Source organism: Cardiocondyla obscurior, linkage group LG01, assembly GCF_019399895.1.
Source record: "Cardiocondyla obscurior isolate alpha-2009 linkage group LG01, Cobs3.1, whole genome shotgun sequence".
In the NCBI taxonomy this organism is placed as follows: domain Eukaryota; kingdom Metazoa; phylum Arthropoda; class Insecta; order Hymenoptera; family Formicidae; genus Cardiocondyla; species Cardiocondyla obscurior.
In genome coordinates, this window is record NC_091864.1 from 13,729,623 (window position 1) to 13,752,973 (window position 23,351).

Genomic DNA, 23,351 nt, shown 5'->3' on the forward strand with positions numbered 1-23,351 from the left:
TTCGCCCATGTTTTTTAAAATGATATTCTGTACTCGAATTTACATTTTACTTTCACGTTTCGCATTAAATTTGTATTATTGCCTATAGAAAATGTTACTTTTTATCGAACAGAAATTTGATTTGTAAAAAGCTCTCTTTAGATATTGATAATTTGAGAACAAGCACATTAACGTTATCAACACATTAACGAAGAGATGAGTTATTTCAATTTTTGACAAAAGAAGAGCAACTGGATCTAACACACGCGTCTTGCCGCACGTGCTAACGCCAAATGTATCTCTTTGTATCTCGTCGTATCTAACTCCCTTTGACGTCTGTAATGCGTCACGAAGACGCGCAAAGACCAGTACAAATGTGCAATCGCAGAAACATTCTCCACGGAGACGTTCTCTATTATAAGTTTTGTTATAGATATCGCGAGCCACACGTTTCTCGCGCATCTACCTACACTCTCCCGCATTCGCCCGGTAGCAGGAGAAACGTATCTCATTACACCCACTCTCTTCCGCCCTTTCCTCCCTCTTACACTGGTAATGCGTCACAGCGACGCCCGCGTCGCGTCGCGTCGCGTCGCGTTGCCTCGCGCGTGCTCCCTTCAACCCCCAGCGGAACCGCAGCCATTGTCGGAGGGTCGGTCGGTCGGTCGGCTCGATTCTTCGCGAGACTCGAGTCCATCGTGCGTGTAATACACCCTTTCGTTCGCGCGAACATTTTGTGTGAAATAAAAAATATACAAGCAAGCGTGAACGAACGAAGAAGCGAACAAAGAAAGGAGAAAGAAAAAAAACGAAACTCGACGACGCAAGGCGATGTGAGAGAAATCTGCTCGTCGGCGCGATGAGACGCGAACATCCGCGCGACGCCGATTTCGCGCGAGCAGTATCAGCACCAGCACCAGCACCAGCACCAGCACCAGCACCAGCCGACGCTGCCGCCGTTGCCGTTGCCGTTGCCGCTACCGCCGACCCCGACCCCGCCGCCGACGCTGTCGTCGTCGCTATCACCGCGCTGCTGCACCCTCTCGTCGCCACAGCAGCGTATCTCACGAGCATGAAGAATCCGCTTCTCTCATGACCCAGGTAAGTCTTGGGAGAAGAAATCCTTTTTAATATTGCAACTGTCTAAATGTGTCACGATATGTGTCTTTGATCCACGTTTTCGTTATTGGTGATTCTCTGTAGTAGGGTAACAGTCTCGCGCGACCAGCGATATGGCGGCCGTCACCGGCCCCAAAACAGATACGCGTAGGTAGTCTCTTGCGACGAAATTGATTTTGCCTATTCAGGGATGCAGAGATCCTGTTCGTTTTTCACGATAAACCTGATACAAATCTTATCGGCATCGAGTATAAAGTAATCGATAATTTGAGCTTAGCATTGACGCTACTTGCTCTGATCGAAACGGTTGCTTCAACTCGTTGCTATTTACCTCTGAATTGCTGCAACTCTTTCGGTATCCGGAGTCCTCGCAAAGTCCCTCGATTTATGTATGCTGGCGATCGGCAAATTGACGTTGGTAGCTCGAAACGGCTCTCAGTCATTGACGTAGAGGCAGCTCGTATGAATGAATAATGGCGCCATATCGAATCGTTTTGAACGGTGACGCGTTTGGTGCTGTGTTACAGACGAAGTCGATAGTCCACGGTCTGTTCCGCGTCGATTACACGCAATCGCGAAATTCCATATCCGTTTCCAGAATTTTTCTTTATTTGAGCGCATCTTGCAGCTTACATTTCTGAAATAAAAATCAATAAATGTATATATTCAATATTTGGAATTTGAGAAAATGTAAATGCGCAAATTCCATAATTTTTATTATGTAATTTGTCATGTTACTTGTACGTTGTACAACATATATTTGGTCTTCGTGTAATTTGCTCCCACAATTAATTATATCGCTTGTTTACTTGACATTACGAAACATAATGCCGTCTTTATTTTCCCTCGCCTATTGTGTTCTCGTTGAAATAATCTCTGATCTAATCTCATTATACTCGTATTAGATACGCGAGATAACGAATGCTGTGTCTCGCACGCTCAGTTAACACATAACCGGAGCCGAAATGAGAGAGAAAGAGAGGAATCCGTGTGCGTAAGTGACGTGGTGATTCCAAGTGTCACCGTGTAAAATCAGTAGGGACACTCTCTATTTATCATATTTCGTATGTAGGGCGGCGCAGATAAATCGATACGCGGCACTTTCATTCATGGCTGCCTCTCTCACGGTTGGCACATTGCCGTTGCTCTACGTACCACCCACGCCGTTGAGACCAACACAGTTACAACCCAGCCGTTACGTAGTGCATAGTCTACCCGTGGTGGCACAGTGGTTCTCCGTCCTCGTCGAAAAGGGGGTGGAAAGCATTTGTCATGTGCAATTCCACATTGCGGAAATCTCTACGCCACAAAGCGCACGACTTCTCGGTCATTTCGTGCCCTTCAAAGATTCAGGCAGCGAAAAAACCTGTAATTAAAAAATAGAAAGTTATTAAAATGCGCTGATATTTTCTCGCGTGTTTTTATGTTAAGCGACGGACAATTAAATAAGTTTGCAATTTACCTCAATCGGCCCTTAGTCCTTGAACAGACAGGTTTCATGACGTAAACAGTCGCGTGGGATTCATTTCACATTCTATTTATAAATCGTTGTCATTAGTAACATGTAGACGAGTCTCTCTTTCTCTTTCTTCGTGACACAGGCTCGTGGAGCCTGACAATAACTCAATCTCTGAAATTGATTGGAAAGTGAGAGGTGGCAAACGTAGATTACATTTTGCACGTTATTTTTATGTATAAAAGATTTTATGTTCTCTCAAGTTCGAGAGTCTAAAAAAGAGGCGTTTAAAAAAGAGAACGTTTACTCTATTTTTTTTTTTTTTTTTTTGAGAATGAGTTCCTGTAGAATTCTTTTGCCAATTAATAATCGCATCTCATGCACCATTGCTGCTGCACCGCCGCCGCATCCCTCGAAAGCGGGAGCAACAGCGCGCACGTCGATATTACGTCGACGTACATCCGCCCGCCCGCCCGCCCGCCCGCTTGTCCATCTATCCATCTATCTAGCCAGCCATCCGCCGGCCGTTCGTTCGTTTGCGTTGAGTGACGACGGTTGACATTAGTCGTCGCGCACGAGGCATCTGGTGGCATCCTTAAATTAGTTAAACTAGTGCATCAAGAGAGAATAACCCAGTTATGCGAAAAGGGGGATATCGAATAAATTCACCGCGCAGTCGCGTATTGGAAGCCTGTGAACGACAACGCACACATGTACTTGGCCCTTTCGTCGCTCGCTCGCTCGCTCGCTCGCTCGCTCGCACGCGACAAAGATGAAAAAAAAGTACCGCGTCGCGCGAGGGGGGAATCGCGGGATGGTAACTGTGGGGAAGGGTGTGCTCTTTGAAGTCGGTCCACCTGCCTCCGACGGCGTTCGCCACATCACACAATGCGGGGGTGGCGGCGATGCAAGTGGAGAGTAGCCCTCGCGCCAGGCGGATTTTCCGCTCGGTGACACTTGCCAAAGGATCTATTTAAAGGATCGGATCGGTCGCTATTTTTGATCGCGATTTTTGACTTCCGATTTCCCTTTGAAACCCCGTAGATTGGTGCTCCGGTGTTTTCGGTCATCGAATTCGGAAGAGCTCTGTGCAACTTTCAATTTTCGAACGTAATTCTCCATGGAAAGGAGCGTCGTTGATCTCATGACGTTTCTGGATGTTTGCCAGCTCTATCTGCACACCAGAAAAAAATCTCGAAATCTCTGCACTCTCTGGGCAATCGTGACGTTCATCCGCACGGAAGATACTGGCGGCTTTTTGCGATGGTGCCGAGTGTATACGGTGCCTCGTTTGCGGTACCGCTCGGATCGAGTCCAAAAAACGGAAAATACAGAGAAGTTGAGGCCCGACAAACTGATACTCAGATTGCTGCAGGAGTTGTTCTATTGTGGATGTTTGCCGCCTTGCGAGATTGGTCTTTGAAAGAAAATGCGACGTGCGTGCACACGTACTGTTGTGTCCGAAAATCGTGCATAAGACAATTCAAAAATCATATGCGTTATTCGACATCCTCCCAAGTAGTTGTAAAAAAACAAAATAATTTATTAACGTTTTGATATCCGGAGTTAATATTGAAAAATAATCCATTTAATTTAATACCTTGATATTTTATTAGATCTTTGTGATCTTATCTTACGATTCTTGTTCTCCTAATCTTCGAGTGCTTTCAGTCTTGAGATTTTAATTACTTTCTGATTCTCTTAATTAAAAAAGTAAATGTTTTTGTGCAGCATCGTGAGCGCACATGTGGACGAAGGTAAATTACCTTAGCGAGAGGGATGTCTGAGAGCGACGGAGAGCATGCAGCTCGCTCGGTGGCCTTAGAGCAAGCCTATGTCCACGAAGTATACGAGCAATGTGCCGAAAAGACCACACAAAGCAAACACTGGCCACGAGTATATCAGTTTCTTCAAGAACTCGAACCGGGTGCCCTCGTCTGTGATATCGGTTAGTTAAAAATATTTTTTGTAAGACAATCTTTCTGAAAAATAAGTTTTACTTGTATTGTAATTGCTTGTCAAGACATAATTCTGGCCAAGTGTTCGTGGCAAGTAATTAATACAGTTTATATTCCGTTTAATAAGATTGCTTCTCCGTGTAATATTATATATTACGTTGACACTATTTAGGTTGCGGCAACGGAAAATATCTCAGCGTAAATCACAGCATTTTCAAAATAGGAGTAGATCGATGCAAGCGTTTCACGGACATTGCTCGCGAGAAGGAAAACGAGGTGCGTGTACATATAAATTATATATAGAATAACTTATTGAATATAATACTCACAGAATTACTTGTTTATGTGCAATAAGGTTCTAATCTGCGATAATTTGGCTCTACCGTTCCGAGAAGAGAGCTTCGATGCTGTACTGTCGATCGCCGTGGTGCATCATTTTGCTACCACGGAGAGAAGGGTACTCGCGTTGAAGGAGTTAGCGCGGGTCCTTAGGATAGGAGGCCGACTCGTCATATCCGTTTGGGCTATGGAACAAAAGCATAGAAAGGTGAAAAATATTATCTCTTAATCAATTTTAAAAAATCTCTTTCAATTTTTTTCCTTTAATAATTAATATTTTAAATGCCTGAATTATATTATTAATATATACATTTGCAGTTTGAGTCGCAAGATGTTTTAATACCGTGGCCCAAATCGTACTGTATGAGTGCAGCATCAGATGGGACGAAGCAATCGAGTGAATCGGACGGTAACGAAAAACGAGAGGATGATACCGCACAGAAACATCCATCATTCTCCAAAAAGTAAGTGTTTGATAAATTATCTCACCAGGGATTTATTAAGATTGATATAACACGTCCAATTTTCTATAGATGTCGTATATAGATCGTAACTATCACGATTACTTGTTACAGAAATAGCCAACGAAAATGCAAAAGCAAGAGTTATTGGATGGATCCGATATTCAGCTTGTCACCATCCACCAGCAGTCTCTCTAGTCCGAATGAAACCTGTTATAGCTGTTTCCGTCGAGCATTACAGGTAATTGATGAGAGAAAAAAAAAAAAAATTAAGAAAATAATTATCTACAAATATAATTTTAAACTAGAATACTTGAAAAATCAATTAAAATATGTGATATTGTTTTCTTGTTTTTTATTTCGAAACTAAATATTGGATAGAAAATTTAAAAGTCTTATATTTAATTTCTACTTTAAAATTATATATAATGCATTGTTGTCCATGATGAGCAGATTTGCATGGTTATTTCAGAAATTAGCAAGAAGCAGACGCGGAGGTAGTGGTCGTGCATGGCTTCCTGGAAGTTGGCAAAGCAGTACAAAGAGCCGGCCTCGGCGCTACGACGCTGAGGATACGACCGATGTGGACGAGCTACCGATCGAGCTGCGCCGCGTGGATACGACGCACACGCTAACTATGACGAATAAGCATTCCACAGACACCCTAAGTATCAAATCTAAAAGCTTGGGCGATATCCTTGAGATTGAGCGGCTCGATTTGGTGCGTTCCCGGTCCAGCATCCCAGGTTTTTACTCAACATCGGAGTTAATCCTGGATGAAAGATCGGTTTCATCGTCGTCGAGTGGCTCAAAGCCACGGTTAGTGAAGCAAAAATCATACGTAGAGGAAATTGGTTTGGAGAATCTTGAAGACACTGCCATTGAAAATCTGATCAAGGACCTCCCGGATTTCTCTTATCAGTCGTTGCGAAAGCGTAATATACCATTAAAGCAAAGCTCGATGAACGAGGAACTAATGTCAACGGAACGACTGGAGGAGAAGGAGCGAGTACGTCGAAATATCATGAAGCAAGCGTCGCTGAACGAGGAGCTTATATGCAAGTGGCGAACTTTCGAGGCACTCAAGGATTCGATCAGCCCGGTTAGTGCCAGTCGGCGCTTCCAATTGCTAAAAGATGGACTCACTAATAAAATCAAGCGTTCCACAACGAATATCGAGAAAGTTTCTAGTATGTCCATCAAGAATGGCTTTGTTCGAATGCTGCAGGGATGGAAATCATGCGAGAACGAATCGACATCTGCAGCGACGACGGAAACGGCAGCGTCGAAGCTAACGGACAATAAAGTACAACCAGTGACGTTGGTAAAACGTAGCATTGAGGTTGTCGAACGTCGTCTTTCACGTGAAGACGGCTCGGATTCATCCAAGGACAGCAGTCTGCAGAGTGACACCAGCGTAGACTCCGAAGACAGTTTTGCATCTGTGATTTACGTGCCGAAACAGGACGTTGTTGTCCCGGCATCGCCAGTGTCGTCTTTGGTCAATGAAATTCCTTCCGCGCCGCGACCGGCAGCATTGCAACTTAACACGACGTCCGCACCGCCGTCGCCACGTATGAAGCAGCCGCTGGACAGTCAATCGTCTAGATTAAAAATGATCGGCGTATCACCATTACTGAAACAGCAATCAGTTACGATAAATTCGAGTGCGATCACGCATCACGGTGATGTGATAAAGCCTAATGTGCCGACTGTTTGCGATGCGTCTGATAACTCTTCACCGGTGTCGGAAGAACATCTCATGCCAGAATCGACGGAATTAGACACAGAACTGGACACCACGGCGTTGATACCTACTGTTTACGATAAGGATCTGACCGTTTGTGAGTCAGTTGTGAGTGAGGACGACAGTCGAAAGGCTAGACTGAATCAGATCAAAGAGCTACTAATCGCGAAACCGGGCTTTGCAACACGCTCAAAACCGGCAATTCCCCTGGTTAGGCGTGCTTCCACGGCGGCTACGAATCGTGTGGATACAGTCTCGAGAATACTACCACGTTTGCTATCATTAGAATTGTTCAATCCGGAAACTGATGACTTGGATAGCGATTCCAGCGGTGTCTCGTCTCCGGAATCAGTCGGCTCGGTAATTAGTGTCACGTCAGATGAACGGTATATTGCAAAGAAGGAAGCAGAAGAGAAGAAAAACAACGCACAGACAGACGAAAGTCTTATTAAATCTAACGAAGACGACGTATCAAAAAGCACGAAAAAAATTGAAAGTAGTATATGCGACGATGAATCACTGAGTATAGGAACAATAACATTACTCGAAGATTTAAACACATCTCTGAATCTTCTGCATAATAATCTATCTGCGGATATTGAAAATAATACGCCTCTTGTGGAAACCAAAATGCGAAATACTTCTCAAGATAATTTAAAAACCAACACAATCTATTCTACGTCGCGCATTCCTCTAGATAACGGATCGATTTCCTCGCAGTCTATGAGGCTTCTGGAAGCCGCTGCTAATGTAGCGAGTTCACTAGAAGATGCCGTTGAGACAGCAATTCAACATAATCAAGCCCAAGTAGAACAATTCTCACAAGCACAATGGCACAATAACGATGATTTTTGGTCACAGTCAAACGCGCGAACGCGAGCGCATTTAAAGCAGGATTGTAAATCTGCTTCGGTAGATCTAGGCGGTTACGCTGACGAATCGACCAGCGATCTTATACGAGATATCAGTCGGTACTGCCAGAACTCGTCGTTCGATTTTCTCGATGCCTGCCAGACACCGAGAACAACGTCGTCGTTATCAGACGTCGCGGAAAATAACACAAACGCGGAATCGGACATCGCGACTTCTTGGAATGAATATAATCAAGTACCCAAGGAGACTTCATGGATCGTGAACAAAGCGTATGATAGCAGTAAAAACAACAAGTTTGCTAATGTGGCTAAATCTAAACCGATATCTAAATCTTCTAGAGCTCTCTGCGAGGATGCCGTTTTGAAGTCTGAATACGACCAAAAAATTCCATGCGATTCTAAATACGAAACCGAAACAAAGTCCAAAAGTACATTCATATCTAAATACGATAAAATGTTCAGACTCAATCGCGAATCCGAAGAAAAATTAAAAACTGAAATTGATCTTGTATCTAAATTTAATCTCAAATCCAATAGTAATCTCGAAAGTGATACCAAAAAATCGTTTATTAATGCCGAAAGCACGATTCGATCGGAAGCAGGACGTAAAGCCAATCAAAAGCACTGTTGCTCCGCTAATACTTCGTCGTTGTTACGCAGTAATTCGGACGATGCAATGGACTTCGTGATGGTATTAAAAACAGGCGAATTCGAGTGCGAAGATAAGACAGCTGGAAAGTGGCGATCTTCTCAAAGCAGATTGTCGGGAAAATCAAATGATTCTCTGCTAGAAAACGCGACGGCAAGCTTGAGCGATGGAAGCCAAACGGAATCTACAACAAGATTATTAACTGGCAGCACGGTGTCATTGGCATCAAATCCGAATATGGAGAACATTCGTCGGTGTTCGGTGGAGCGACGAAGACTGCAAGAGCGTGGCCGTTCATTAGACGAGATGTCGAGTGAAGCAAAAAAACGAGATACCGCGGGCTGTTTAGTCACCGCGAGCACCGACACCTTGAGCAATGCCTCGTCCCAGGAATCGTTACCCTCTGATCGCGGGGGCGGTTCCATTACCTATCACCAATATTATCACGTCTTTCGGGAAGGCGAGCTGGATCAACTTATTAACAAGTACGTCGAGAACCTGCATATCATCTCATCATATTATGACCACGCCAGCTGGTGCGTTGTTGCAGAAAAAGTGCAGGTCTGGACTATATGACTTCGAATACGGATCATCATATGAAGGACCAGCGGCTGCCGTGACTCGTTCTCGGCCGTCCTCGCAAAGTTGTACCGGGTGTCTCTATAGGAGATGTCAGAAAGAAGGGATCAACTAGGTTCACTTTATGAAAATTCGCGTCTACTTAGTTTCACTTATCAATCGAAAATAGTTTCTGAATTTTACCTATTAAAAAAAAAAAAAAAAAAAAAAAAAAAAAAAACAAAAAAAAAAACAAATCGCAAATCTAAGTAACTGGTAATATACATTCTTAAATCTTTTCAGTTTTAATTTTTAACATGGTCCGCACCATTTAGAATTTGGATTTTGAAATGACACGTTGGAAAGAATTTTTACGTTTAAATCAAAAGTACTGATTCCTTTTTTGGGGGCACACAGTACACTCCGGTGGATTAATTAAATATGGTTAAACGCGAGAAATCTCGGTTCGAGTGCGAGGTTTACGACTCTAAATGCGTAGAACTAAGAGTCCAAGGATCTCAAAATTCAGGGGTCCAAGAATCCAAGGATTTAAAGGCTCAAGGATTTCATAATAATCCAAATTAACGAGTTGAGTTTAATCACGAGCTGACTTTCTAATGGTTCGTTCTCAAAAACTCTGTAACGACCTATATCGCTATTGAAATATCGCTTTGTGCTCGTTGAACATTCTTTTCACGTTTATCTCATGAAAATATCTGTCTATGATGTCACTGAAGTGATACGATACAAAAATTTAAAAATAACAAAGATTAATATATAATATATTACAAATAAATCGACATAATTAAATTGTTATATGTATTATGTTGTGACAAATATTCAGCAACAAAATAAGAAGCATTTAAAAAATGCTTATCAAATTTTATATTTTATTAATTAGCTTTTATTAATTACTGCAATGACTTTTTTTATATCTATATCCCTTGGCCGTAACTTCACTTCAGGGACATTTACGACTGTCCATTTCATTTATCAGATTCGCACATCTTAAAACAACGATTACAGAAAGCATCATTCTTCGGAGACAATGTAAAGTAAAAAATGAGAAAAGTATTATTTGCTCGAAGGATGTTTGCTTTCTCGAAGAGTGATGCGATCTGAATATACATTGTATTAAGCATAAAAGTTCAGAAAAAATTCAGAAACGGCAATTGACTCCCGGCTGTGGAGCGTATTTTCTAGCTTCTCGAGGAACCGACAATATCCGAACGCTTGAACGTAGATATACCTCAATAATGCGAACGTTCCACTTCCAAAAAATGTATACATGCATACGTTTACACACGTGTCTGCGTACATACACGTACAAGGATATCCTTTATTTATAAAAAAATTTTTGTGCAGTGATAAGAACATCGCATTAGTGAATTAAACTTGTTGGCATCAAAGTTGACAACAAAATTACATTAAAGCGAGTAATAGCATTTTAAATTTATATAATTATAAAAAATATATATCGTGAGATATTTGCAATAATCGGTCATAATTAAATAAGGGACATCCTAATACACATACATACACATACACGTGGAAACACATACGGCATACGTACGTACATACGTGATACATATATATTAGAATATAAGGATTCAAAGATCCAATGATCTAAGATTGAATGCTTATATTCTTGGATTCTTCACCCTTTGATTCTTTAAACTGCTTGACTTTATTTAATTATAAAATATTTTTATTACTAACCTCTTGTTCGATGAGTGCTGAGAAAAATGTATTTTTCTAGATATTTTCAATTTCCTCATAATCCTCACTTAAAATTCCATAAATCCGTGAATATTTCAGTCTATACAGTTTCTAGATCGAAATTCCTTTTTATCCTGAAACATACAGAAAATATTTGCACGTTATAACGTTTGATGAGTTTTAAATTCGTGCAGCAAAAAGAGCATTCGGTGATTGAAGATCCAAGGATCCAAGCATCCGTTTACGGTACCGTATACTCACACGTCGCATAGAACAGGGCATAAATATGTAATCTATAAGCTTCGTTATTTTTATTATCTCAATCAATTAATGTAGTTGAGAATTAAGTTTTTATTGCGACCCTTTAACCGGTGAACCAGCGCAACTTCTTGCGTCAGAAACGGACACCTGTAATGAAATTATCAATGAATTTTACAATATCATAAAATATATTCTCATGAAGTTCATATCGAAAAATATAATAGATACTCGCGTCAGGTATCGCTAAAGCTAATCACAGTGTTACACTAAGAACTTTTTAAGAACTGGGCGGGATATCGTGGTTTTTGGCGCATAATGATGTAACGGAGCACATTAAGATATAATGGATAAACTTGGAATCACTGGTTAAAGGGCGATTTGATCAAAAGGCACAGGCTACTATTTTGGTTTACGGAGAACCGTTTGGTTAGCCAAACGCATTTAACAAGTAGTCGACGATGTTCTGTTTTTTTCTAATTTGTGAAATGATTTTCATTCGTACCCGTTTCGAAGAAAGAAACGTGTATCAGAAGCGTGAATGCATGTTTGTATGTGTGTGAGTGTGTGTGAGAGAGTGAGAGAGAAAGAACGAAGGAGGGTGAAGGAGAAAAAGAGAAGGTAGACCAAAGATGCAATCTCGTGAAGAGAAACCAGTGTAAATATGTAAAATAAAGTGTTCCTGACGTAAACGCACAGAAAATCGTCAGAAAGCATAGTTCCAACAAGCAAAAGTATTCGCTTGATAATTAATTCTCTGTTGATCACCTTATTTCCTCATCCTTTTTCGTTTATTCGTATACAGATTTTCGTCAAAGCTGCAGATAGTCGAGAAAAGATTCATTTTTAGATAACCTTACTGTGTTCGACGTCCGAAAGGCTGCGGAAACAAAACAGGATTAGAATCAATCAACAATGGCCGACGAGCGCTTAGCAGAGTGAATATTAATACGTGTTATTAGGCACGAGTACTTTTTACTCAATAAGCTCTCTGCAGCAATAATCCAAACTATACGTACTTATACTGAAAGACAGATATGGCATTCGCTATGGCGACGGCGGCTAGCGTACGTGATTTCCCCCTCTCACGGCCGTCGAGTGCGGGGAGGTGTAGTAGGCCGCGTTCTCTCTCAGTCCTCTGTGAGTCCTCTGCGACTTCCCCAAAACTCCGGATGGTCTCGTTGGTTAGCTGCCGTCACGTATCTTTTGCCTATAAAATTTAAAGCCTGAAAAACAAATAGAAATATTTGTTTTTCAGGCTTCAAACTTAAACCTATTACACATACCTGTCACTTTTAATACTCTTATAAAAAATAGTTCCCGTTGATGTAGAGCCTTGTAACTCTTTGGGCAGCAAGAGGAAGGTTTGAATTTCATAAAAAATCCAACGGGACCGTCGTGAATGCTGCAGAACATTTTTCACAGAGTTCTGAAGCACAGGAAAACTTTTCTGACCCTCGCAGCATTCCAGTCACCATAAAACTGAAATATAAAATTATTTACAGTTAAGAGAAATATTACATTGTAATTACAACACTCTACTACATTAAATAAAACCGAATTAAAGTTAAAAATTGGACTTGAATGCCTGAAAATAATTTTTTTAAAAGTAACACTTTTTTTAACCTATAACACATACAATTTTCTCACTTTTTAATTAACTGAGATTTTCGGGCAATCTAAAATCGATCCCTCACGATAGAGGAGGGTACTCTAATTAAATTCTAACGCATGACATACTTGAATTCACTCTGCAAAGTGTTAGTGCTATCTGGAGTACTGGGTAAGTCGAGGATTTTTCTCTTGCACCAGGAATGGTCAGAGAGATTTCTGCGGCTTCCCCGGGTCTCCGGACGGTTTCTTTGGTTAGTTTTTGTCGCGAACCTTTCGTCCCCAAAGCGCCAAACCTGTAAATAAAGCAGAAGTATTTTTAAATTAAAACTAAAAATCTCATAAGTGACACATTGAGGTTAAAGTTATATTTTGACTATTTTCTCACTTTTTAATTAATTGAAGCTCTCGAGCAATGTAAAATCGGTCCCTCACGATAGAGGAGGGTACTCTAATTAAATTCTAACGCATGACATACCTGAATTCACTCTGCAAAGTGTTAGTGCTATCTGGAGTACTGGGTAAGTCGAGGATTTTTCTCTTGCACCAGGAATGGTCAGAGGGACTTCTGCGGTTTCCCCGGGTCTCCGGACGGTTTCCTTGGTTAGTTTCCGTCGCGAACCTTTCGTCCCCAAAGCGCCAAACCTGTAAATAAAGCAAAAGTATTTTTAAATTAAAACTAAAAATCTCATAAGTGACACATTGAGGTTAAAGTTATATTTTGACTATTTTCTCACTTTTTAAGTAACTGAGGCTTTCGAGCAATCTAAAATCAATCCCTCACGATAGAGAAGGGTATTCCAATTAAATTCTAACGCATGACATACTTGAATTCACTCTGCAAAGTGTTAGTGCTATCTGGAGTACTGGGTAAGTCGAGGAATTTTCTCTTGCACCAGGAATGGTCAGAGAGACTTCTGCGGCTTCCCCGGGTCTCCGGACGGTTTCCTTGGTTAGTTTCCGTCGCGAACCTTTCGTCCCCAAAGCGCCAAACCTGTAAATAAAGCAGAAGTATTTTTAAATTAAAACTAAAAATCTCATAAGTGACACATTGAGGTTAAAGTTATATTTTGACTATTTTCTCACTTTTTAATTAACTGAGGCTTTCGAGCAATCTAAAATCGGTCCCTCACGATAGAGGAGGGTACTCTAATTAAATTCTAACGCATGACATACCTGAATTCACTCTGCAAAGTGTTAGTGCTATCTGGAGTACTGAGTAAGTCGAGGAATTTTCTCTTGCACCAGGAATGGTCAGAGAGACTTCTGCGGCTTCCCCGGGTCTCCGGACGGTTTCCTTGGTTAGTTTCCGTCGCGAACCTTTCGTCCCCAAAGCGCCAAACCTGTAAATAAAGCAGAAGTATTTTTAAATTAAAACTAAAAATCTCATAAGTGACACATTGAGGTTAAAGTTATATTTTGACAATTTTCTCACTTTTTAATTAACTGAGGCTCTCGAGCAATCTAAAATCGGTCCCTCACGATAGAGGAGGGTACTCTAATTAAATTCTAACGCATGACATACCTGAATTCACTCTGCAAAGTGTTAGTGCTATCTGGAGTACTGGGTAATTCGAGGAATTTTCTCTTGCACCAGAAATAGTCAGAAAGACTTCTGCGGCTTCCCCGAATCTCAGGACGGTTTCCTTGGTTAGTTTCCGTCGCGAACCTTTCGTCCCCAAAGCGCCAAACCTGTAAATAAAGCAGAAGTATTTTTAAATTAAAACTAAAAATCTCATAAGTAACACATTGAGGTTAAAGTTATATTTTGAAAATTTTCTCACTTTTTAATTAACTGAGGTTTTCGAGCAATCTAAAATCGATCCCTCACGATAGAGGAGGGTACTCTAATTAAATACTAACGCATGACATACCTGAATTCACTCTGCAAAGTGTTAGTGCTATCTGGAGTACTGGGTAATTCGAGGAATTTTCTCTTGCACCAGAAATGGTCAGAGAGACTTCTGCGGCTTCCCCGAGTCTCCGGACGGTTTCCTTGGTTAGTTTCCGTCGCGAACCTTTCGTCCCCAAAGCGCCAAACCTGTAAATAAAGCAGAAGTATTTTTAAATTAAAACTAAAAATCTCATAAGTGACACATTGAAGTTAAAGTTATATTTTGACTATTTTCTCACTTTTTAATTAACTGAGGCTCTCGAGCAATCTAAAATCGGTCCCTCACGATAGAGGAGGGTACTCTAATTAAATTCTAACGCATGACATACCTGAATTCACTCTGCAAAGTGTTAGTGCTATCTGGAGTACTGGGTAATTCGAGGAATTTTCTCTTGCACCAGAAATAGTCAGAGAGACTTCTGCGGCTTCCCCGAATCTCCGGACGGTTTCCTTGGTTAGTTTCCGTCGCGAACCTTTCGTCCCCAAAGCGCCAAACCTGTAAATAAAGCAGAAGTATTTTTAAATTAAAACTAAAAATCTCATAAGTAACACATTGAGGTTAAAATTATATTTTGAAAATTTTCTCACTTTTTAATTAACTGAGGTTTTCGAGCAATCTAAAATCGGTCCCTCACGATAGAGGAGGGTACTCTAATTAAATTCTAACGCATGACATACCTGAATTCACTCTGCAAAGTGTTAGTGCTATCTGGAGTACTGGGTAATTCGAGGAATTTTCTCTTGCACCAGGAATGGTCAGAGAGACTTCTGCGGCTTCCCGGGTCTCCGGACGGTTTCTTGGTTAGTTTCCGTCGCGAACCTTTCGTCCCCAAAGAGCCAAACCTGTAAATAAAGCAGAAGTATTTTTAAATTAAAACTAAAAATCTCATAAGTGACACATTGAGGTTAAAGTTATATTTTGACAATTTTCTCACTTTTTAATTAACTGAGGTTTTCGAGCAATCTAAAATCGGTCCCTCACGATAGAGGAGGGTACTCTAATTAAATTCTAACGCATGACATACCTGAATTCACTCTGCAAAGTGTTAGTGCTATCTGGTGTACTGGGTAAGTCGAGGATTTTTCTCTTGCACCAGGAATGGTCAGAGAGACTTCTGCGGCTTCCCCGGGTCTCCGGACGGTTTCCTTGGTTAGTTTCCGTCGCGAACCTTTCGTCCCCAAAGCGCCAAACCTGTAAATAAAGCAGAAGTATTTTTAAATTAAAACTAAAAATCTCATAAGTGACACATTGAGGTTAAAGTTATATTTTGACAATTTTCTCACTTTTTAATTAACTGAGGCTTTCGAGCAATCTAAAATCGGTCCCTCACGATAAAAAAGGGTACTCTAATTAAATTCTAACGCATGACATACCTGAATTCACTCTGCAAAGTGTTAGTGCTATCTGGAGTATTGGGTAAGTCGAGGAATTTTCTCTTGCACCAGGAATGGTCAGAGAGACTTCTGCGGCTTCCCCGGGTCTCCGGACGGTTTCCTTGGTTAGTTTCCGTCGCGAACCTTTCGTCCCCAAAGCGCCAAACCTGTAAATAAAGCAGAAGTATTTTTAAATTAAAACTAAAAATCTCATAAGTGACACATTGAAATTAAAGTTATATTTTGACTATTTTCTCACTTTTTAAGTAACTGAGGCTTTCGAGCAATCTAAAATCGGTCCCTCACGATAGAGGAGGGTACTCTAATTAAATTCTAACGCATGACATACCTGAATTCACTCTGCAAAGTGTTAGTGCTATCTGGAGTACTGGGTAAGTCGAGGAATTTTCTCTTGCACCAGGAATGGTCAGAGAGACTTCTGCGGCTTCCCCGGGTCTCCGGACGGTTTCCTTGGTTAGTTTCCGTCGCGAACCTTTCGTCCCCAAAGCGCCAAACCTGTAAATAAAGCAGAAGTATTTTTAAATTAAAACTAAAAATCTCATAAGTGACACATTGAGGTTAAAGTTATATTTTGACTACTTTTTCACTTTTCAATTAATTGAGGCTCTCGAGCAATCTAAAATCAATCCCTCACGATAGAGAAGGGTATTCCAATTAAATTCTAACGCATGACATACTTGAATTCACTCTGCAAAGTGTTAGTGCTATCTGGAGTACTGGGTAAGTCGAGGAATTTTCTCTTGCACCAGGAATGGTCAAAGAGACTTCTGCGGCTTCCCCGGGTCTCCGGACGGTTTCCTTGGTTAGTTTCCATCGCGAACCTTTCGTCCCCAAAGCGCGAAACCTGTAAATAAAGCAGAAGTATTTTTAAATTCAAATTAAAAATGTCATAAGTGACACTTTCAGGTTAAAGTTATATTTTGACAATTTTCTCACTTTTTAATTAACTGAGGCTTTCGAGCAATCTAAAATCGGTCCCTCACGATAGAGGAGGGTACTCTAATAAAATTCTAACGCATGACATACCTGAATTCACTCTGCAAAGTGTTAGTGCTATCTGGAGTACTGGGTAAGTCGAGGAATTTTCTCTTGCACCAGGAATGGTCAGAGAGACTTCTGCGGCTTCCCCGGGTCTCCGGACGGTTTCCTTGGGTAGTTTCCGTCGCGAACCTTTCGTCCCCAAAGCGCGAAACCTGTAAATAAAGCAGAAGTATTTTTAAATTCAAATTAAAAATCTCATAAGTGACACTTTCAGGTTAAAGTTATATTTTGACAACTTTCTCACTTTTTAATTAACTGAGGCTTTAGAGCAATCTAAATTCGGTCCCTCACGATAGAGGAGAGTACTCTAATAAAATTCTAACGCATGACATACCTGAATTCACTCTGCAAAGTGTTAGTGTTATCTGGAGTACTGGGTAAGTCAAGGAATTTTCTCTTGCACCAGGAATGGTCAGAGAGACTTCTGCGGCTTCCTCGAGTCTCCGGACGGTTTCCTTGGTTAGTTTCCGTCGCGAACCTTTCGTCCCCAAAGCGCGAAACCTGTAAATAAAGCAGAAGTATTTTTAAATTCAAACTAAATATCTCATAAGTGACACATTGAGGTTAAAGTTATATTTTGACAATTTTCTCACTTTTTAATTAACTGAGGCTTTCGAGCAATCTAAAATCGGTCCCTCACGATAGAGGAGGGTACTCTAATAAAATTCTAACGCATGACATACCTGAATTCACTCTGCAAAGTGTTAGTGCTATCTGGAGTACTGGGTAAGTCGAGGAATTTACTCTTGCACCAGGAATGGTCAGAGAGACTTCTGCGGCTTCCCGGCTCTCGGACGGTTTCCTTGGTTAGTTTCCGTCGCGAACCTTTCGTCCCCAAAGCGCGAAACCTGTAAATAAAGCAGAAGTATTTTTAAATTAAAACTAAAAATCTCATAAGTGACACATTGAGGTTAAAGTTATATTTTGACTATTTTCTCACTTTTTAATTAATTGAGGCTCTCGAGCAATCTAAAATCGGTCCCTCACGATAGAGGAGGGTACTCTAATTAAATTCTAACACATGACATACCTGAATTCACTCTGCAAAGTGTTAGTGCTATCTGGAGTACTGGGTAAGTCGAGGAATTTTCTCTTGCACCAGGAATGGTCAGAGAGACTTGCGGCTTCCCGGATCTCCGGACGATTTCTTAATTAGTTTCCGTCGCGAACCTTTCGTCCCCAAAGCGAAACCTGTAAATAAAGCAGAAGTATTTTTAAATTCAAATTAAAAATCTCATAAGTGACACTTTCAGGTTAAAGTTATATTTTGACAATTTTCTCACTTTTTAATTAACTGAGGCTTTCGAGCAATCTAAAATCGGTCCCTCGATAGAGGAGGATACTCTAATAAAATTCTAACGCATGACATACCTGAATTCACTCTGCAAAGTGTTAGTGTTATCTGGAGTACTGGGTAAGTCGAGGAATTTTCTCTTGCACCAGGAATGGTCAGAGAGACTTCTGCGGCTTCCTCGAGTCTCCGGACGGTTTCCTTGGTTAGTTTCCGTCGCGAACCTTTCGTCCCCAAAGCGCGAAACCTGTAAATAAAGCAGAAGTATTTTTAAATTCAAACTAAATATCTCATAAGTGACACATTGAGGTTAAAGTTATATTTTGACAATTTTCTCACTTTTTAATTAACTGAGGCTTTCGAGCAATCTAAAATCGGTCCCTCACGATAGAGGAGGGTACTCTAATAAAATTCTAACGCATGACATACCTGAATTCACTCTGCAAAGTGTTAGTGCTATCTGGAGTACTGGGTAAGTCGAGGAATTTACTCTTGCACCAGGAATGGTCAGAGAGACTTCTGCGGCTTCCCCGGCTCTCCGGACGGTTTCCTTGGTTAGTTTCCGTCGCGAACCTTTCGTCCCCAAAGCGCGAAACCTGTAAATAAAGCAGAAGTATTTTTAAATTAAAACTAAAAATCTCATAAGTGACACATTGAGGTTAAAGTTATATTTTGACTATTTTCTCACTTTTTAATTAATTGAGGCTCTCGAGCAATCTAAAATCGGTCCCTCACGATAGAGGAGGGTACTCTAATTAAATTCTAACGCATGACATACCTGAATTCACTCTGCAAAGTGTTAGTGCTATCTGGAGTACTGGGTAAGTCGAGGAATTTTCTCTTGCACCAGGAATGGTCAGAGAGACTTCTGCGGCTTCCCCGGATCTCCGGACGATTTCCTTAATTAGTTTCCGTCGCGAACCTTTCGTCCCCAAAGCGCGAAACCTGTAAATAAAGCAGAAGTATTTTTAAATTCAAATTAAAAATCTCATAAGTGACACTTTCAGGTTAAAGTTATATTTTGACAATTTTCTCACTTTTTAATTAACTGAGGCTTTCGAGCAATCTAAAATCGGTCCCTCACGATAGAGGAGGATACTCTAATAAAATTCTAACGCATGACATACCTGAATTCACTCTGCAAAGTGTTAGTGTTATCTGGAGTACTGGGTAAGTCGAGGAATTTTCTCTTGCACCAGGAATGGTCAGAGAGACTTCTGCGGCTTCCTCGAGTCTCCGGACGGTTTCCTTGGTTAGTTTCCGTCGCGAACCTTTCGTCCCCAAAGCGCGAAACCTGTAAATAAAGCAGAAGTATTTTTAAATTCAAACTAAATATCTCATAAGTGACACATTGAGGTTAAAGTTATATTTTGACAATTTTCTCACTTTTTAATTAACTGAGGCTTTCGAGCAATCTAAAATCGGTCCCTCACGATAGAGGAGGGTACTCTAATAAAATTCTAACGCATGACATACCTGAATTCACTCTGCAAAGTGTTAGTGCTATCTGGAGTACTGGGTAAGTCGAGGAATTTACTCTTGCACCAGGAATGGTCAGAGAGACTTCTGCGGCTTCCCCGGCTCTCCGGACGGTTTCCTTGGTTAGTTTCCGTCGCGAACCTTTCGTCCCCAAAGCGCGAAACCTGTAAATAAAGCAGAAGTATTTTTAAATTAAAACTAAAAATCTCATAAGTGACACATTGAGGTTAAAGTTATATTTTGACTATTTTCTCACTTTTTAATTAATTGAGGCTCTCGAGCAATCTAAAATCGGTCCCTCACGATAGAAAAGGGTACTCTAATTAAATTCTAACGCATGACATACCTGAATTCACTCTGCAAAGTGTTAGTGCTATCTGGAGTACTGGGTAAGCCGAGAATTTTCTCTTGCACCAGGAATGGTCAGAGAGACTTCTGCGGCTTCCCGGGTCTCCGACGATTTCCTTAATTAGTTTCCGTCGCGAACCTTTCGTCCCCAAAGCGCGAAACCTGTAAATAAAGCAGAAGTATTTTTAAATTAAAACTAAAAATCTTATAAGTGACACTTTGATGTTAAAGTTATATTTTGACAATTTTCTCACTTTTTAATTAACTGAGGCTCTCGGGCAATCTAAAATCGGTCCCTCACAATGGAGGAGAGTATTTTAATTAAATTCTAATGCATGACATACCTAAATTCACTCTGCAAAGTGTCAGTGCTATCTGGAGTACTGGGTAAGTCGAGGATTTTTCTCTTGCACCAGGAATGGTCAGAGAGACTTCTGCGGCTTCCCCGGAACTTCGGATGGTCTCGTTGGTTAGCTGCCGTCACGTATCTTTTGCCTATAATGTTTAAAGCCTGTAAAACAAATAGAAATATTTGTTTTTCTGACTTAAACTTTAATCAATAACACATACCTGTCACTTTTAAAACTTTTATAAAAATTAGTTTCCGTTGATGCACAGTTTTGGCACTTTGTGGGAATAAAAAAGACGATTTAAATTTGTTAAAAAATCCAACCGGACACTCGAGGAAACAGTTGATCTCCTACAAACGAATAAAATAAGCATAAAATATTTTGCGTAAAATATTCACCAATGGAGAAACAGCATTAATACTGGCATTCATGAAACGACTCGATTAATAAAATAATGTAAAAATACTTAATAAATAGCATTAAATTGTTGTAAATTAACGAGCAAAATACGATTAAGTATAAAAACTTATAAATAACGCCAAAAACAAGTTTAAAATATCACTCAATTTATTTCAACCAATAGGAACACAGCATTAGTACTGACATTCATGAAACGACTCGATTAATAAAATATTGTAAAAATAATTAATAAATAGCATTAATTGTTGTAAACTAACTTGCAAAATACGATTTAGTATAAAAACTTATAAATAACGCACAAAAGAGGTGTAAAATGTTATTCGATTAATTTGAACCAATAGGAACACAGTATTAGTACTGACATTCATGAAACGACTCGATTAATAAAATATTGTAAAAATAATTAATAAATAGCATTAAATTGTTGTAAACTAACTTGCAAAATACGATTTAGTATAAAAACTTATAAATAACGCCAAAAACACGTGCAAAATGTCACTCGATTATTTTCAACCAATAGGAACACAGCATTAGTACTGACATTCATGAAACGATTCGATTAATAGAATATTGTAAAAATAACTAATAAATAGCATTAAATTGTTGTAAACTAACTTGCAAAATACGATTTAGTATAAAAACTTATAAATAACGCCAAAAACACGTGCAAAATGTCACTCGATTATTTTCAACCAATAGAAACACAGCATTAGTACTGACATTCATGAAACGATTCGATTAATAAAATATTGTAAAAATAATTAATAAATAGCATTAAATTGTTGTAAACTAACTAGCAAAATACGATTTAGTATAAAAACTTATAAATAACGCCAAAAACACGTGCAAAATGTCACTCGATTATTTTCAACCAATAAGAACACAGCATTAATACTGACATTCATGAAACGATTCGATTAATAGAATATTGTAAAAATAATTAATAAATAGCATTAAATTGTTGTAAACTAACATGCAAAATACGATTTAGTATAAAAACTTATAAATAACGCCAAAAACACGTGCAAAATGTCACTCGATTATTTTTAACCAATAGGAACACAGCATGAATACTGACATTCATGAAACGATTCGATTAATAAAATATTGTAAAAATAATTAATAAATAGCATTAAATTGTTGTAAATTGACGTGCAAAATATAATTTAGTACAAAAATTTATAAATAACGCAAAAAAAAAGTGTAAAATGTCATTCGATTAATTTGAACCAATAGGAACACAGCATTAGTACTGACATTCATGAAACGATTCGATTAATAAAATATTGTAAAAATACTTAATAAATAGCATTAAATTGTTGTAAATTAACGAGCAAAATACGATTAAGTATAAAAACTTATAAATAACGCCAAAAACAAGTTTAAAATATCACTCAATTTATTTCAACCAATAGGAACACAGCATTAGTACTGACATTCATGAAACGACTCGATTAATAAAATATTGTAAAAATAATTAATAAATAGCATTAATTGTTGTAAACTAACTTGCAAATACGATTTAGTATAAAAACTTATAAATAACGCCAAAAACAAGTTTAAAATATCACTCAATTTATTTCAACCAATAGGAACACAGCATTAGTACTGACATTCATGAAACGACTCGATTAATAAAATATTGTAAAAATAATTAATAAATAGCATTAATTATTGTAAACTAACTTGCAAAATACGATTTAGTATAAAAACTTATAAATAACGCACAAAAGAGGTGTAAAATGTTATTCGATTAATTTGAACCAATAGGAACACAGTATTAGTACTGACATTCATGAAACGACTCGATTAATAAAATATTGTAAAAATAATTAATAAATAGCATTAAATTGTTGTAAACTAACTTGCAAAATACGATTTAGTATAAAAACTTATAAATAACGCACAAAAAAGGTGTAAAATGTTATTCGATTAATTTGAACCAATAGGAACACAGTATTAGTACTGACATTCATGAAACGACTCGATTAATAAAATATTGTAAAAATAATTAATAAATAGCATTAAATTGTTGTAAACTAACTTGCAAAATACGATTTAGTATAAAAACTTATAAATAACGCCAAAAACACGTGCAAAATGTCACTCGATTATTTTCAACCAATAGGAACACAGCATTAGTACTGACATTCATGAAACGACTTGATTAATAAAATATTGTAAAAATAATTAATAAATAGCATTAAATTGTTGTAAACTAACTTGCAAAATACGATTTAGTATAAATACTTATAAATAACGCTGAAAACACGTGCAAAATGACACTCAATAAATTTTAACCAATAGGAACACAGCATTAGTACTGAAATTCATAAAACGACTTGATTAATAAAATATTGTAAATATACTTAATAAATAGCATTAAATTGTTTTAAATTGACGTGCA

General features: G+C 39.1%; 1 protein-coding gene across 1 annotated transcript; it reads left to right on the forward strand.

Annotated features, from left to right (window-relative positions):
• Positions 1-4,333: 4,333 nt before the first annotated feature.
• Fid (fire dancer) lies at positions 4,334-9,395 on the forward strand. Its single transcript, XM_070663790.1, has 6 exons — positions 4,334-4,502; positions 4,685-4,788; positions 4,868-5,059; positions 5,170-5,315; positions 5,427-5,553; positions 5,785-9,395. Exons 1-6 carry the CDS (start codon positions 4,334-4,336, stop codon positions 9,154-9,156), a joined length of 4,110 nt encoding a protein of 1,369 aa, XP_070519891.1. The 3' UTR covers positions 9,157-9,395.
• The last annotated feature ends 13,956 nt before the right edge of the window (positions 9,396-23,351 follow it).